This window comes from Empidonax traillii, unplaced genomic scaffold (genome assembly GCF_003031625.1).
Source record: "Empidonax traillii isolate 1590-97213 ecotype Southwest subspecies unplaced genomic scaffold, ASM303162v1 scaffold20:size5563877, whole genome shotgun sequence".
In the NCBI taxonomy this organism is placed as follows: domain Eukaryota; kingdom Metazoa; phylum Chordata; class Aves; order Passeriformes; family Tyrannidae; genus Empidonax; species Empidonax traillii.
The window spans coordinates 4,245,400-4,259,782 of record NW_020955213.1 but is presented as its reverse complement, the minus strand read 5'-3'; the positions used below and the strand labels follow the sequence as shown (position 1 = coordinate 4,259,782).

At 47.0% G+C, this 14,383-nt stretch overlaps 1 protein-coding gene across 2 annotated transcripts in view; it reads left to right on the top strand.

Annotated features, from left to right (window-relative positions):
• Positions 1-14,383, top strand: part of GPC3 (glypican 3) — a 143,758-nt gene that overhangs the window by 107,340 nt on the left and 22,035 nt on the right. For both annotated transcript variants that reach the window (XM_027899375.1, XM_027899384.1), the window contains exon 7: positions 10,049-10,202. In XM_027899375.1, coding sequence (XP_027755176.1) covers positions 10,049-10,202 — 154 coding nt within the window. The remainder of the gene's footprint in view (positions 1-10,048; positions 10,203-14,383) is intronic.

The following is a 14,383-nucleotide window of genomic DNA, read 5'->3' as shown; positions in this document are numbered from 1 at the left end:
GTGTCATCAGTGTTTCCCTGGTCTATAGTAGGAGGTGCATTGGACCTACACCCCATTCAGCAATCCTAGAACAGGATTTCAGGATATCCTGGGTTGGAAGGGACCCAGAAGGATTAGGGAGTCCAACTGCTGGCCCTTCACAGGACGATCCCAAGAATCGCACCTTGTGCCTGAGAGCATTGTCCAAATGCTCTTTGAGCTTTGTCAGCCTTGGTGCTGTGACCACTTCCCTGGGGAGCCTGTTCCAGTGCCCAGCCACCCTCTGGGTGAGGAGCCTTTTTCTGATATCTAACCTGAACCTCCCTGACACACTTCATGCTGTTTCATCCTCCTCTAGGAAAGGGTGGTCCCTATTTTATAGCATTGATTTGGCTTCTCCTGGGACTTCTCCTCATGCTCTATCCCACCTCGGTGGCCACAGGAGGCAGAGGCTGGCACAGACCCCTGCAGCTTTCATGCAAACTGTGCTGCTGTCAGAAAGTGCAGGAGGTTTTGTTCATTTTAAATAATGAATAATTTGTGATCTCGCTCCTTTTGTTATCCTGCTGATGAAGCAGATGTCTGTAATGAGGCGGGTTTCTGTGCTGGCAAACGCCAGCCCCAGTCAGACATTGACCTGTCTGTGTTGGGGGAAGGTCTAAATACTCCTCATGGCTTAGGGGGACTCCCAGTTGGTGCTGTTGCTCATTAAACTTCTTATCTGAGCTTTGACGTGTAACTGGCTGCAGAGGCTGGGTTGCATTTTAGTGCTCGTGCTGTTGGAGCCCATGTGATGAGAGACAGCAGCACATCGAACTGAGAGCAAAGAGGGAAGTTTAGGTTGCATCAGGATTTGCTGCCTATGGCCTTGCTCGGCTGTGTTGCAAGGGAGGGATATTAAAGAGAAGGAAATGTGCTTGGTTGGCCTTTCTGGGGACACATGTAAGGAGATGCTGCCTATGCAGCACGGTTAGCAGGGGGATGGGAGGCAGCTGGCACAGGATGGGTGTTCAAGCCATCAACAAATATTGTGATGGGCAGGAAGTTACTTTTTATTTTTGGCAGGATCCCTTGAATGCCTCCTGCCTGTGAGTGGGGAAGGAGTTTACTGACCTTTTCATAAGCATCTAAATGCTGAGACTGAGACTCATATGGGTGCTTTTCAGGGCTTCCTCTGTGAGTGTTGAGTCTCACTGGGGGAGGGTATAAAGTCACCAGCTTTGAACCTAATTTAAACACTGAGTTGCTTCAGCTGCTCAGTTGGCGTCTGTGCATCTGTGTGTGGGAGAACCATCCCAGGCAGGGCTCCTCTTACCTCCTGCCTGCTGCTCCAGAGGCCTGAGCCTTGCAGGGTCAGTTGCTGTTGGGTACATTCAGTATCAGTGATGAGTTGCACCCTAGTGTATCAGCAGTGCCTGAGCCTGGATGGGTGGTTCCTTATCCTATTGGTAGATCTATCCTAGGTGCCAGTACTGACACAGGAAAAGCTGTATCTGTGACACTTTTTGGGTTTTAGCAAGCAGCATCCATGCTCTGAATGCAGAGAGAGCTGAGACCTGGCCCAGGAGCCAGCCCAGACATCAGCCATTAATTAGAGACCAGCTGCTCAATCCTCCCTAGCTAACAGGTTTGGGGGTGTCTGCCATGGAGTTCTCCTCCCCCTGTCTGATTTAAGTCTCTGCTGAAATCAATTGCTCAGTAATTAACCCCGCACTGGGGTTGTCTTGTCTGATGCGAGGTAAGTGGCTTATGAGGTGGCTGTTCACTTCCCTGTGACAGCTCTGCAGACCTGGGGACGTCCATCAGAACTGCTTGCAGTTGCTTTTTGGGCTTCCAGTGCCTTGGGGTGAAGCAAATGCAAAAGTAAAGCTTGGAAAGTCTGTGAGGGCAGGATGCTGCCGGGGTAACTCGGGCTGCTGTTCTGGCAGAAATCTCTGTGCAACACAACACTATGCACAAAAATACATGATTTGAGAAGTCCCTCTCCACTGGGATCTTTTAGGGGGAAAGGGAAGTGGCTGGGGCAGGGATTTGCCTCTCGTTTGTGTTGCAGAAGGTGAAGAGGAGTTAAAAAAAGTCCTTCTGGCACAGCTCTCAGCTCGCTATTTCCTACCTGATGCCAAGGACGAGATGTTTGTCTCCCAGCAGACGTCACCGACAAGTGGAAGCCTCCACGTGTGCAGAAGCCTGAGCCAACAGGAAATCTCCCAGCCGTTCTGACTGGGCTGGGCTGATTTGGGTAGGGAAGAGGCTGCAGGACCTACTAGTTGCTGCACTCCCTGAGTGGGTCACAGTGGTGTCCCTCCACAGAATCCTGGGGCTGTTTTAGCAGATGGCTCAAGGTGGTGTGAAACCTGCATGTCCTTCTGGATGCTCTTGCATCTAGGGCACCTTCTGTCCAGGCCACCCCTGCTCAGATGCCTGAAGGAGGTGATGGCAAGGAGGTGGTTGATTGCTCCACCTCTAGCCATGTTGTCTTCTTGTTCCTTGTGCTCTTACTTTGCTTGTTGTCTCATGTTCTGTCACCTGGTGACGTGCGCTTTGGGCCTTCCTGAGTGGTGTTTGGATGGCAGAGTAGGGCTCTGCTCCAACATCCCTAAACATATAGAAAATAAGGATAATAGCAGTGATGGACCCTGGCCCACAGAGGTTCCCACACCCCTCCTTCACTCAGTTGCCAACCCCCTGAGGGCTGGCTGCTTGAGAGGTGGAGAAATTGGTCCAGGTTCTCATGTCTAGTGACGCAGAGCAGGCGGAAAGAAGAGGGGAAGGCAGCTGGGGCTACTGGAAGGAGACTGAGAAACTTTGTGGGGAGAAGGAGCACAGCTGTAATGCCAGAGAAAGAAAGGTGTGGAAAGGGGACAAGGCAGACAGGCCTTGCAGGTAGCAAGGAAGGAATCATCTTTGAAATGCCTTTCCCGCCCTTGACAAGTGTGGGTGGTTAATGTGCCTGGTGGGAGCTGCTCTCTTGGTGACTTTCTTTCCTTAAGTAACTCTTCCATGCAGTCTGAAAGCCCAAGTGGTCTTAAAATACCAGCTCTTTCCCTGGTGCAGGTTTAAAAGTGCACCCACAATTTTAACATGGCACTCTGCTCCCCTTTATCAAGCTACAGGTTTCCTGTGTTGTGCACCAGATGTCCTCGGGAGATGCTTTGGCCTGAGTAACACCATATCTGGAGCAGTTATAAGCCCTGTGTAAGAGTCTAGGACTGAGGAAATGATGCAGATCAGCCCAGGCAAAGTGAAGAGTTGGAAAAGAGTGTTTGCAGTAAACGGATGCATTCCTATGTTGATTCTAATGAGGTGGTAGCTTGTGAAAGTCTTTCTAATTCTGACAGTAAAAGGTCCAGGCAGACTCCAGCAAGGTGCTGAAAGTGTTACCTACTGCCTAGTCCAACCACATGTTAGATGATTGGTCTGATGGTTGGGTTTTTGGAGTTTCAGGGATGTCTATATTTGATGGAGGTGGACGTAGGAAGGGAATGCTGAAGGACTGGCAATTGCGTGGCCTTGAAAGTGCAAAGGAACAGAAGGGGTTGTAGCAACTCAAAGAGGAAAGCAGCATTCCTCCAGCATTGCCATTGATGTGGGACTCAGGGGATGAACCAGAAGCAGATGGGGACTGCCCAGGTGCCCATCAGCCCTGCTTGGCACCCGCACTGTCCTGTTGCTTCCTACTGCCGCATAAAAACAAGCCATAAATAGCTGGGGGTGGAAGGGGAAGGAACTGCATATAAGGTGAATGAGCTGGTCATAAAACCTCAGTAATCTCTTTTTCACATGTGCCCGGTGATGAATGAGTGTTTGTTCAGGCCAGGGAAGTGACACCTCCCCTGCCTGGGGGACAGCAGGCAGGAGACGGTTGCTCTGCCACGGTGCCAGCCAGGGCTTAACCTCCGAGCCCATGGGAGCATCTTGTCCTGGGCATCAGCCTGCCCTCACCAAACCAGAGCAATCCATAATGCCTTGGCAGCCCCTCCTGCTGCAGAAAGAGATTTACTGTCCAGTGCTGACTTGTGTTAATTACTGCCAGTTCTTAGGCGTCTTTATCTGTCTTTCTTTACCCATAGGGATGTTGTCAGTTTGGATAGCTAATCTGGAATTAAGCTGATGATCCATAAAGTAGGGCCACGCTTTGGTCAATAATTCACTGCTGTCACCAGCTTCTTTGTGCTATCAGGAGTGACCAGGAAAACTGATTTACTGGCAGCTGAGAGCATCTCCTCTGCAGCCTGTGAAGACCGTAAAGTGGGTCCTGCTGTGCTGATAGACCCCAAATGATGCATGGTTGGGATTTTTCCTGTTCCAGGAGATGGTGTTTTGAGTGCTAGAATTAAAGACTAAAACATTTTTATGGCTAAGGAGCCCCAGTATAAACTCAGTTGGTTCACAACTTTTGGCACTCATTGCCATGGGTTGGTGCGGAGCCCCAGAGCAGTAACGACCCACGAGCAGTGTGTGGGGAGGGAATCCTAGGGCCATCCCTTGCCCAGAGCAGACAGGAGCTGCTGCCTGGGGCTTGATCTGCTGAGTTCAGCTCCAGCAGCACAAAATCTGTGATATCTCCAAGGAGGCAGCATGGGGAAATGCAGGATTGTCTTTTAGAGCAGCTGATAAAACAGCCAATATGTCCAACTCAAAATTTTTCCAAGCACTGAAAATTACTTTTGCAGCTCCAAAGCCTGCTTCCACTTTATTAACGCTTGATTAGTGATCATGCTTTGTTCTGCTGAGCTTGAAATAGGAGTTCAATTAGGAACAGGTTTCTTCTCTGCCATGTCTGTGCTGCCAAGGTGCATCCAACTGGAATGCCCATAAGGAAACCACAGTTCATGTGTTCTCCTGCCAAAACAGGCTCTTCTGTCCATGGGCTAACTTTGTGTACAGAAGAGCAGTGATGCCTGCCTGTGAGTACAGGCATATGTGTTTGTTCTTGCAAGACAGAAGTACAGATCCTGCTATTTACGGATACTTTTAAAGTTTTAAATATCCTTATTTTTAAATGGAGTTTGATGCTCTGTGCCAGGGAACATTGAGTTTTTCTGTAATATGTGTTGCATTTCGTTGCCACCCAAGAGGGGGAGAGCTCTCTGGAGCTTGGAAAGAAGCAATCAAAAAGTTGATGCTGTTGATGCTGCATTGGGTTTGTGTTGGTGGATGCTTCTGTGCCATCAAGGCCCCCACCCATAGAATGGATAAACCAAACAGAGCTGCAAAATAGGAATGTGGCGTGGAGGGCACCAACAAATCTCATGAGGGTTGGTTCAATAATAAAGAAAGTATTTGCTAATAAAAGATAATTTTTTCCATGCTATTTCCAGGGCTAATAAGCAGAGGAAGTGGAGAGAATCGATTCTGCTGGTGCATGCTTGTGTATGATCAGGCCACCAAATTCAAAACACATGAGTTTTCAAAAAGTCCACAACTTCAGCCTTATAAAATGGGTTCCTTTCCCCGATTCTTGCCTGTGATCAGATAATGACCTTCGTAAGCAAAACAACCCCAGCTGTATTTCATAATGGGAATATACTTCTGTAGATTGTAATGAGCTGTTAACAGGGAACAGTATCATGTGAAAATCTGCACGTTTCCCATGATGCTGCCCTGATTTAAAAGCCACACATAAATTATTTGGTATTTCAGATTTCAAGGTCAGGATTGGCCGTAAGATCTAGCTTTTCTCCCCCAAAACCCCATGTTTTCAGCAGGCTGGAATTTAAAATAGAAAAACCTGTCCTGTTGGGAATCTTGGGAGTTATGTGGGAAGTACCATGGGATCTGTGTCCCGTACTTGTAAGAGTGTGGCTGAATTGTGGGGCCAGAGTGGGTGGCTGGAGTGATGAAAGGGGAAATAACACCTTTGCTCCTCTAAAACTCTCCCTTATGAGGCTTCTGTAGGAAGGCATCCTAGATCTTGCAGGCAGTCATGAGTTAGTGGGTTTGGTTGAGTTTTGGAAGGTTTCTAGCAGAGCCAGCAGCTGGTTTTCACTGCTGGGTTCAGTTCCCAGGGTTCCTTTCGTGGTACCAAGCAGCACATGGATAACACGGCTGGGGATCCAGAGTAATTTCTGCACTGAGGCACTTTTTCTGCTGTATGTGAATACTTGATTATTAAGCATATATTACAATCTGAATATTATTTTAGCTGCAAGTTCAGTCGCCATCCTCTCCAGCTTTTTAGGTTTGATCATATTCCAGAGGCTTACGAAAAACATGCGAAGAATTTCAGCAAAACTCTATGGAACAGTTTTTGTTAAATTCTTTCAGTCATGCAAGCTAAATTAAATGACAGCTCTGTCCACCAAAAGATTACAAATATCAATCAGGCTTCTCCCCTAAACTCATGAAGGAATTAAATGCTTTTCTAAAAGTCTTCTATTTCCCCATAATAATCTTTTTGGCTGTTCTCTTTACTTTACATATTTTTGAAGTGTGTTGAAAGGGATGATTTTTGCCCTAAAGGAGCACAGTGCTTGTAGCTTGCTGACAGTATTTAATCTGAATTTGTGGGCACAATTTTGGGTATTGCTCAAATTGATATTTGCAATACCCGAGACTTAGTTTCCGAACAGAGAAAACAGCTATTAAACTGCAGTCCAAGAAACATGATGCTGAGTTCTTCTCCGAGATGGGAGATTAATGATAAAAAGTATGTTGCAGCTCCCACTGTTTGTGTTAAAATTGGAAAAACAAGACCAGGTGTCTCAGTGGGCTGGTGGGATGGGTGAGCTCTTGAGTAAAGCAGTTGTAAAGAATGAGGAGTTAAAAAGATTTCAACATACGGTGGCCCGTCCAAGTCCAGCTGAGTCATTACCCTGCATTGCTGCATCTGTTTTTGTCTGGTCACTGTACAGTTATGAGTAATTGTGTAAATCATGCTGGGATGCCCTGGGGAGCTTTCCTTGCAGGAAGGCTCAGTGCACCGTTCCCGTCTGCCTTGTTTTTTGAGCTGTGGGGAGACCACAAGACAAGCAACAAAGATGAGTATGGAGACCAGATGTGACTGCCCAGTGTCCCTTGGAGTCCCTCGTGCCAAGGCCCTGGCACTGCCCGCCCTACCCATCCAGAGGGTCACGGTTTCAAAGGGATGAGACTGGAAATAAAACTGAGGGACATCTTATCCATTAGAACTTCTAGTCAGGAGCAAAGGAAGTTTCTTGCTGTGGTGGTTGTGCAGATGGAAGATGAGTGCCCTGCAGACCCCTCGGAGGTGCGTGTGCCCAGACTCCCACAATGAGAGCTCGAGTTTACACTGGGTACATTACCCTGTATTTTTGCCATTATGGTTTAGCAAAGAAGAGTAGATGTGACAGTAAACTCTTACAGCTGGGTGAATTGTGATTAAGTTAAAACTATCTCCCTGTTACATACTACTTTAGTGATCCCCAGACTGTGTATTTTCCTGCCTTTTACCATGGACTTTAAACCACAGGACATGAATAAACTGTAATGTTAGGGTACAGTCAGCTCTGCTTGCTATTTAGGGATGGGGAATCTATGTTCAGCCCACCAAATATAATTTCATAAAACGTGCAGACCATCAGGGAGGTTGTGGAATGGTTGATGAGTGGGACTATGGCTGCTGCTCCGGATGAAGCTGAGACATTCAACAGCATTCCTGGGTCTGGATGCGCCAATGGAACGAGGTGGGATTATCACCCCATGCCTGGTCTCCTGCTAACTGTTACAGTAGTTTTGTGTCATAGGCTTTGTTTCTCTCAGAGCCAGCTGTGAAATTTGACTAATTGAATCTCTCTGTGGTTGTCAACAGCTGGGGAGTAGATGGCTGAGGATGGAGCTTTTCTCCTGGAAAAGGAAAGAGCAGTGTGGCACAGGGATGTCACGTTCACTCGATCCAAAGTCGGGGCATGCACGTTTCTCAGAAAGTTCCTCTTGTATTGAGCCTATGAAGGCAGAGAAATTAAGCTGCTAATTTATGGCATGCCAAGGAAAAAAAGTAGTTGCACAAAAAAATGTGCAGTTATTTTAATGTTTGAAAAGACACAATTGAAAAATCCTGATTTTCCCTTGCCCCCTGCTGAGCTTATTAAATCTGAAAATATCCCAAAGCTTAACTCTCTCCGCCAGAAAGTTCCTGTGCTTTTTTGGGTAAGTCATGAAAGTTGTGCTGCTGGGCTGCGCGCTGGGGTCCTGTCTGGCTTGCTCTGTGCCTTGGGTGTGAAGGAACAAGCATCCTGCAGAGGAGTGAGCATCCTGCTGCTGAGTGGCTGTGGTCCCTTCCACCAGGATGGGCTTGGGGTTTAGTGATGGGCTTGGTTTTTTAGCAATGGATTTGAATTGGGGTGTGTGGTAATTAGCTGCTGTGTGTGGAAGAACCTCATTCCACCTTGAGCTGAGGTATTCTGTGCTGAGGACTGCTGCTACATGGGGCTTCATTTGGAGAAGTCCAGGTGACGGTGTAAAGGCTTGAGCGCTGGGCACGTTTGCTTCCTGTGTCAGGCCTTTCTCCTGTTCCCCCCAGCACTGCACTTGCCCTTTTGTTTGTTTGTTATTTTTTCATGATGACACCAGATTCTGGAGAGGCCTGTTAATGTCTAAACAAAACAGAATTCCTGAAAAGTGAACTTAAACAGCCTGAGTCAAAGGCTGTTGAAGGACATGGAAACACATCCCTGTGATCTCTGGGCAATAAGCTGTGTTTTGCTGCCTGCGATGGATGTGGGACTGACCCAGCATGGTTCTCACACTGGGCAGACTTTGGCACATGCCAAGGAGAGGTTTTGCTGCATTGCTTGATGCAGCTGGGGAACCCAAAGGGGGTCTCACATGGAGCCATTTGTTTTTCATTAAGTTATGCTCCTATAATATAAACACTAAGGTATGTGGACAGTGCCGTGGACAGGGCGAGCCAGATGCCAAAAGCATTCCTCCAAGGCTGTATGAACTCCAGCAGATAAATATTTTAGAAACTGTTTTCTAAGGCTAGCTTAATAGTTTAAAAATATAACCTAGATTCCAGATATTAAAAAATGCCTTGCAAGGCATGCATATTGCTGCAAGAGATGGAACTAACTGAACCCCTGAAGTATGCGGAAAGCTCCCGTTTTGCAATATCTTCTCTGTTACTTATCCTTTTCATTATTATTTTTTTTTAGCGCTGAGATTAAATTCAAGAAGGCTTTTAACAGCAGAGTGGCAGTGATAGAAATTTTCAGCATATATTAACTGGCTGACTCACACTTTTTCAAAGGGGATCTGGGTTTATGATGAAATAACTGGCTGCTTTCAGCAACAGCAAAATCAGAAAAGTCAGCGGGAAGAGGAAACCGATAGCATAAAATGTGTCTAATCCCCATGTGCTGTGATGGGAGTGTGGGGAGCTCCCACCCATGTTTGGAAAGTAGTCCTGACCCCGTGCTCAGGGGAGGCATCCAAGTCCCCGTCTCAAGGATGTGCAACCTCTCACCCTTACTTAGGACTCAACTTTAAAACATCATTTAAAAGATGCTTTCAATTGTGTTGCTTGGCTATCCCCAAAACTCTGATTAGCACTCTCTGTGCTTCAAGAGTGAGGAACGAGATTTTTTTAGGTTATGTTTGTGGGGTGCCATAAGGACCCGAAAGATCTGCCATTTCCTTCCATGTGTGTTACTTTTCATATGGGAGATATTCCCTGAAAACAGTGGAAACCCCGGAACAGAGGCTCCTCTTGCTACTGTTTTTTGCCCTTTCTGGCCTAATTTTGGACACGTGTTTTGTAGTGATCCCAGAGCTCTGGTGACACTGGGGTCTCTCAGGGCTGGTTGATGCACTGTAGCTCATGCAGTGCTCATGGGGCAGAAGCTGAATGGCATAAAATGACTCACTGTGGACTTTCCTCCTCCTTTTTGTTTCTTTCATTGAGGTTTTGTGTGCACCTTTGTCCATGAATGAACCTGAGCTCATCAGTGCTTTGGCACAAGGAGTGCACTGGGGTCTTGTCCCGCTGTCCTGGCTCCGCTGAACCCTGTCCCCCTCTTGTCACCCCGTCCTGCCACGAGCATAGGGTGGAGCAGTAGGAAGGGTGGAGGGAAGCAGCTGAATGACTGTGGCACCTCATGTCTTTCAGCTGCTCAGAGGGATGGCTTTGCCCCGCCAAAAAGCTCCAGGCAGAACCCCGGAGGAGGAGGAGGAGAGCGGAGACTGCGACGACGAAGATGACTGTGGCCGAGGCTCTGGGGATGGAGAGCTGCGAGTGAGGAACCAGCTCCGGTTCTTAGCAGGTGATGGGGATGGTGGTACCACAGCAGCTGCCCCTCTGTGCATTGTAGGTTTTGGTGATGGCATGGGGAGCTGCTCCCTGGGGTCTGCTCGGGTCTGCTTGCTGCAGACACCCCCAGTGCCCTCCACGGCTGTGGCTCAGAGGCTGATGATGCCCAGCATTGTGCCAGCTCACCTCAGTAGCAGCCAAGGCAGCAACTGGAGAAGAAATGCTGCTGCTTTTCCAGGTTGGTTTTGCAGGGGTGTGTTGCGGGCAACCTGTTGGAGAGGATTTGAGGCAAGTTGCAAACCTGGTGTAGGTCCCAGTCTCACCCTCTTCTCTCCTTCATGCTGCTTGCTGCCTGCAGTCATGAGCTCTGAGATGAGCCTTTCAGCTTTCTGGAGGGCATCAGAAAGTTGGGAGGGCTTGCTTGACTGCAGCAAATGATGGGTATTTCTGATTTAGGGTTTAGAAAACTGGTAATTTTTTGCAAATAACTCAGGCTCATTTTGGAGAAGTGATTTAGGTGCTCAGGAGCCTGAAATTGCATTGCTTGCCAATATGAGTCATGTCTTTGGTTGCTTTGAAAATGGCCCTGAGGCAGTCCTGGTGCTTTGAGGCTACGTTATTCATGAGTAGTCCCTGTCACACATTGGGAGGAGAAAGGAAAGGACCAGTTGAGACTTGGGCAGTCACACATGCTGTTGGCTTGTGCCTTCACCTCAACCCACTAACCACTGTCATGCTGCTCCAGGCTCTGTGGAGCTCAGCAGCATCGTCTGGTTTGGTTGTGTGAGCAAAAGCAGGCTGATAGAGGCTGTGTCCGAGGTGGATGAATGTGCTGGACATGGGTCTGCAGGCTGGAGGCTTGGCCCAATTAATGCTGGTTTCAGTGCTATGTGGGGCACTTCGAGAGACCAGACAACTGAACCTGGATAAAATCAGCTTTACAGCTTTGAAGTTTAAGAGGCAAATTTGGACTCCTAAACGAAGCACAGATGTTTATAAATTCCCTTCCATTGGTCTGGGATAATTAAAATATCCTTAATGAAGTGAGAGCTGAAATATTAAATGCCAGTCTTATATCAAAGATTATTGACACATTATGTAAAGTGCATAAAATACATATATTCAAATATTGACTAAGGGAAATAAAAGAATTTTTATGTTCTCCAGTCCAAGTCTAAAAGAGAAACACAGAATTCAGAGAAGGATAAAATATACTTTATTTTGTCCAAGAACTAAATATCAAAGTGTAGGTTAAAGAAATACAGGTGATTCACAGTGTCCTGTGTCGAGAGCAGAGATACGTGTTTCATTTTGCATGATCTTTGTCACACTTTGATGCTATTTTTTAATGTGTTTCTAATTTCCTCTTAAAACCTTCTCCATAATATCATCAGTGATCTCTGAAGCCGGATATATAATCCTTTCTGCCTTTTTCTGCCTCTCTAGGCTAGTTTAATCACTGTATTGATCTCCCTGACATCTTGCCCGCCTGGCAACTTAGACCCCTCTTGTCACTGTGGTGTGTGAACACGTAGTAGGAAAAGAGGACTTGTCCTCCCTTCTTCCCTGTGCTGCTCTGCTGGAGGGTGTTTGTTGCTGCCTTTGCTATAGGATGGGTAAATATTAACTTTTGGGCAGCAGTGTCTTTGGGGCATGGTGTTCCTGGCAGGTTAAGTCTTTCAGGTTGCTGAGAGTGTGAGGTTTGTCCAGCACAGCTTGAAGGCACTGACTGAGCTCAGAGGGCATGAGCTGTGCCATCAGGGAGATCGTGCCATAATCCTCTTTTTTGTGTTTTGCTTTAGAGCAGAAAGGTGAAGCTGATCTGACAGCGACAGAATCCTATTTGGTTGGTATTGGATATAAACTGTGACTCTGTTCAAGTTTTATGTTGGAAACCAGCCCAGGAAAAGTTGCTGATGGTGTGGAAATACTCACTTTCAACATTTTTGAGAATGATATTTCTTTTTACTTTGAAAGGATATTTTTCAATTAAATTTTTTTTCCCATCATATCACATGTACATAGCAAGAAATAAAAGGGACCAAAAACCATTCCACATTCCCCCCCCTTTCCACAATTTCTAAATTTTAGGGTAGCAGGCCGATTTGAAATTATGCCAGGCTTTAAATCTGGAAATAGTTTGCAAAATGAACTTTTACATTTAATGTGGCTCTATCTCTCTCCTTCCCAAGGTGGTTACCCTGTAATAGAGGCAGAAAGGACTGGGAGTGGCTGTGGTTGTGTTCCTGAGTCCCTGGTTTTATCCCATGCTGGATGCTCTGCAGTGTTAAGGCAGGAACGTGGCTGGCTGGCTGGGGGAGTCTGTGTCAGCACAGTGGTCAAACCCAAACCCCCTCTCTGGGCATGTTTGAGTGCCTCTGCTGACCCTCAGAAGTTTGCTGTCAGAGAATGCAGTTTGGGGTTTTGCTTTCCTTTTCTTAGATGCCTTGTTCATCTTAGGAGGAAATTTCCTTGGCCCCATGAGGGCAGTGGAGAACTCCTGCCTTCCAAAGGGTTTCCCAAGCCTTGCAGATGGACTTGGTGATGCCCTGGGGAGGAGGAGAGGTGAATGCTTTGGGCTGGCACGGAGTTTGACTGTCTGTTGAGTGAAAACATTAGCAAAGCTTGCCACCTCTGAGGCCTTTGCATCTCTTGGATGCAGTGAGAATTTCTCCTGCTCCCCAGTGTGGGTGCCGCTGGTCCTGCCAGCTAACTGCAACCATCTGCTGAGTCCTGGCCTCACTGAGATGTCCCCTCAGAAGGTCTTGAAAATAAGGAGATGAAAAAAAGAGCAAAAGGAAAAAAAAAGAGTCAGTCTCAAATACAGACTAGTTTTGATTTATCGCCTGTTGTATAAAATGTAACCTTTGTTTCCTATTCATAATGAGCCTGTAATAACTGGACAGTCAACTTAAACTTTAATGATTTAAACATACTTGTAAACTGTCAAGTCAAAAGTTTGTGAGTGACTATAAACATATGTTGGTGAGCCCTATATGCTAATAAATTCATTATTATGTTGCCCCAGTGGGAAACACGGAGATGGCAGGCTTTTTTTTATGATAGGTCTTTTATTGTTTGTCACATCTGCAACACATTAAGGGTTTTGAAGGCAGATGATGTTTACAATAAGGGGGAGGACTGAAAACCTCCCAGCTCAGAGAAGAGTGCATCCTGTTTGTCAATGGAGTAGCGATGGAGCCGGCACCCTGGCCGTGCAGCTCTAAAAATAGAGCTCTGTACGTACACACACATGTATTTATGCCACACCAATGGCAAATCATGCCTGTGAATGAATTATAGTATTTTCCCCCAAATTATGAGTCAGTGCAAATATCTTCCAGGCTCTACGACACAAACGTGCTCGCAGCCCTCTGGGATCAGTCATCCTGCGTCCTCTGGGGCACCCAAAGCAAACAGAGCCCAGGGTGGCTGGTGCTTTGCTGATGCTCCAACCAGCCACCCACTAATTAGCTCAGCTCTGATGTACTCAGTCCAGATGCCACTTACAACCAACAAGATCGTTGCCAGGAAGCCTGGAAATAAAAGTGGGTGCTGGAGAGGCTCCTGTGCCATGTGGGCAGCTTTATCAAGTGCTGGGGGAGAGGAGGTGCAGGCTTTTTGGGGGATTTACAGAGGGGGTGTGGTCCAGCTCAGCTGAGCAGGTAGGCTGTGCCCTGGGCATCTCACAAGGTTTTCTGGGAGGAAAATATCTCTTTTAGTAGCTGAAGCACCCAGGGAATGTTCCGAGTGAACCAGCAACTGTGGGGGAAGGGTTTGTAGGCTGAGGGAAAGATTTACCCTTCCAAAATATCTGTGTTAGGCAGTAACAAAAGTTGTCTTGGGAACAGATGGATTTGGCAGAATTAAGTAGAAATAGTTTGTCCTGGGAAGGGAAGTTGGCCCCATCCCATGAGATATGTAAGGATAGATGTGTGCAATAAAGATATATAAAGATGGCTCTGAAAGTTTGTGTGTGTAAAACAGCTCCCCTGCCTGGCTGCTCCTGCTGCATAACCTGCAGTTAGTTTTTTCTCTCTGCTCTCTCTTGGCTATTTCTAAGGGGGAGAGGGAAGCCCTGAGTTTTCCTGCACCCTGCCCATTTGCTGCCTGGGCAGGACTCTTTCTTGGGTTTGCAGAGATTCACACAGCACGCAGGTGCTTTGTGAAAGGTCAGCACAGTGTCCCCCTTGA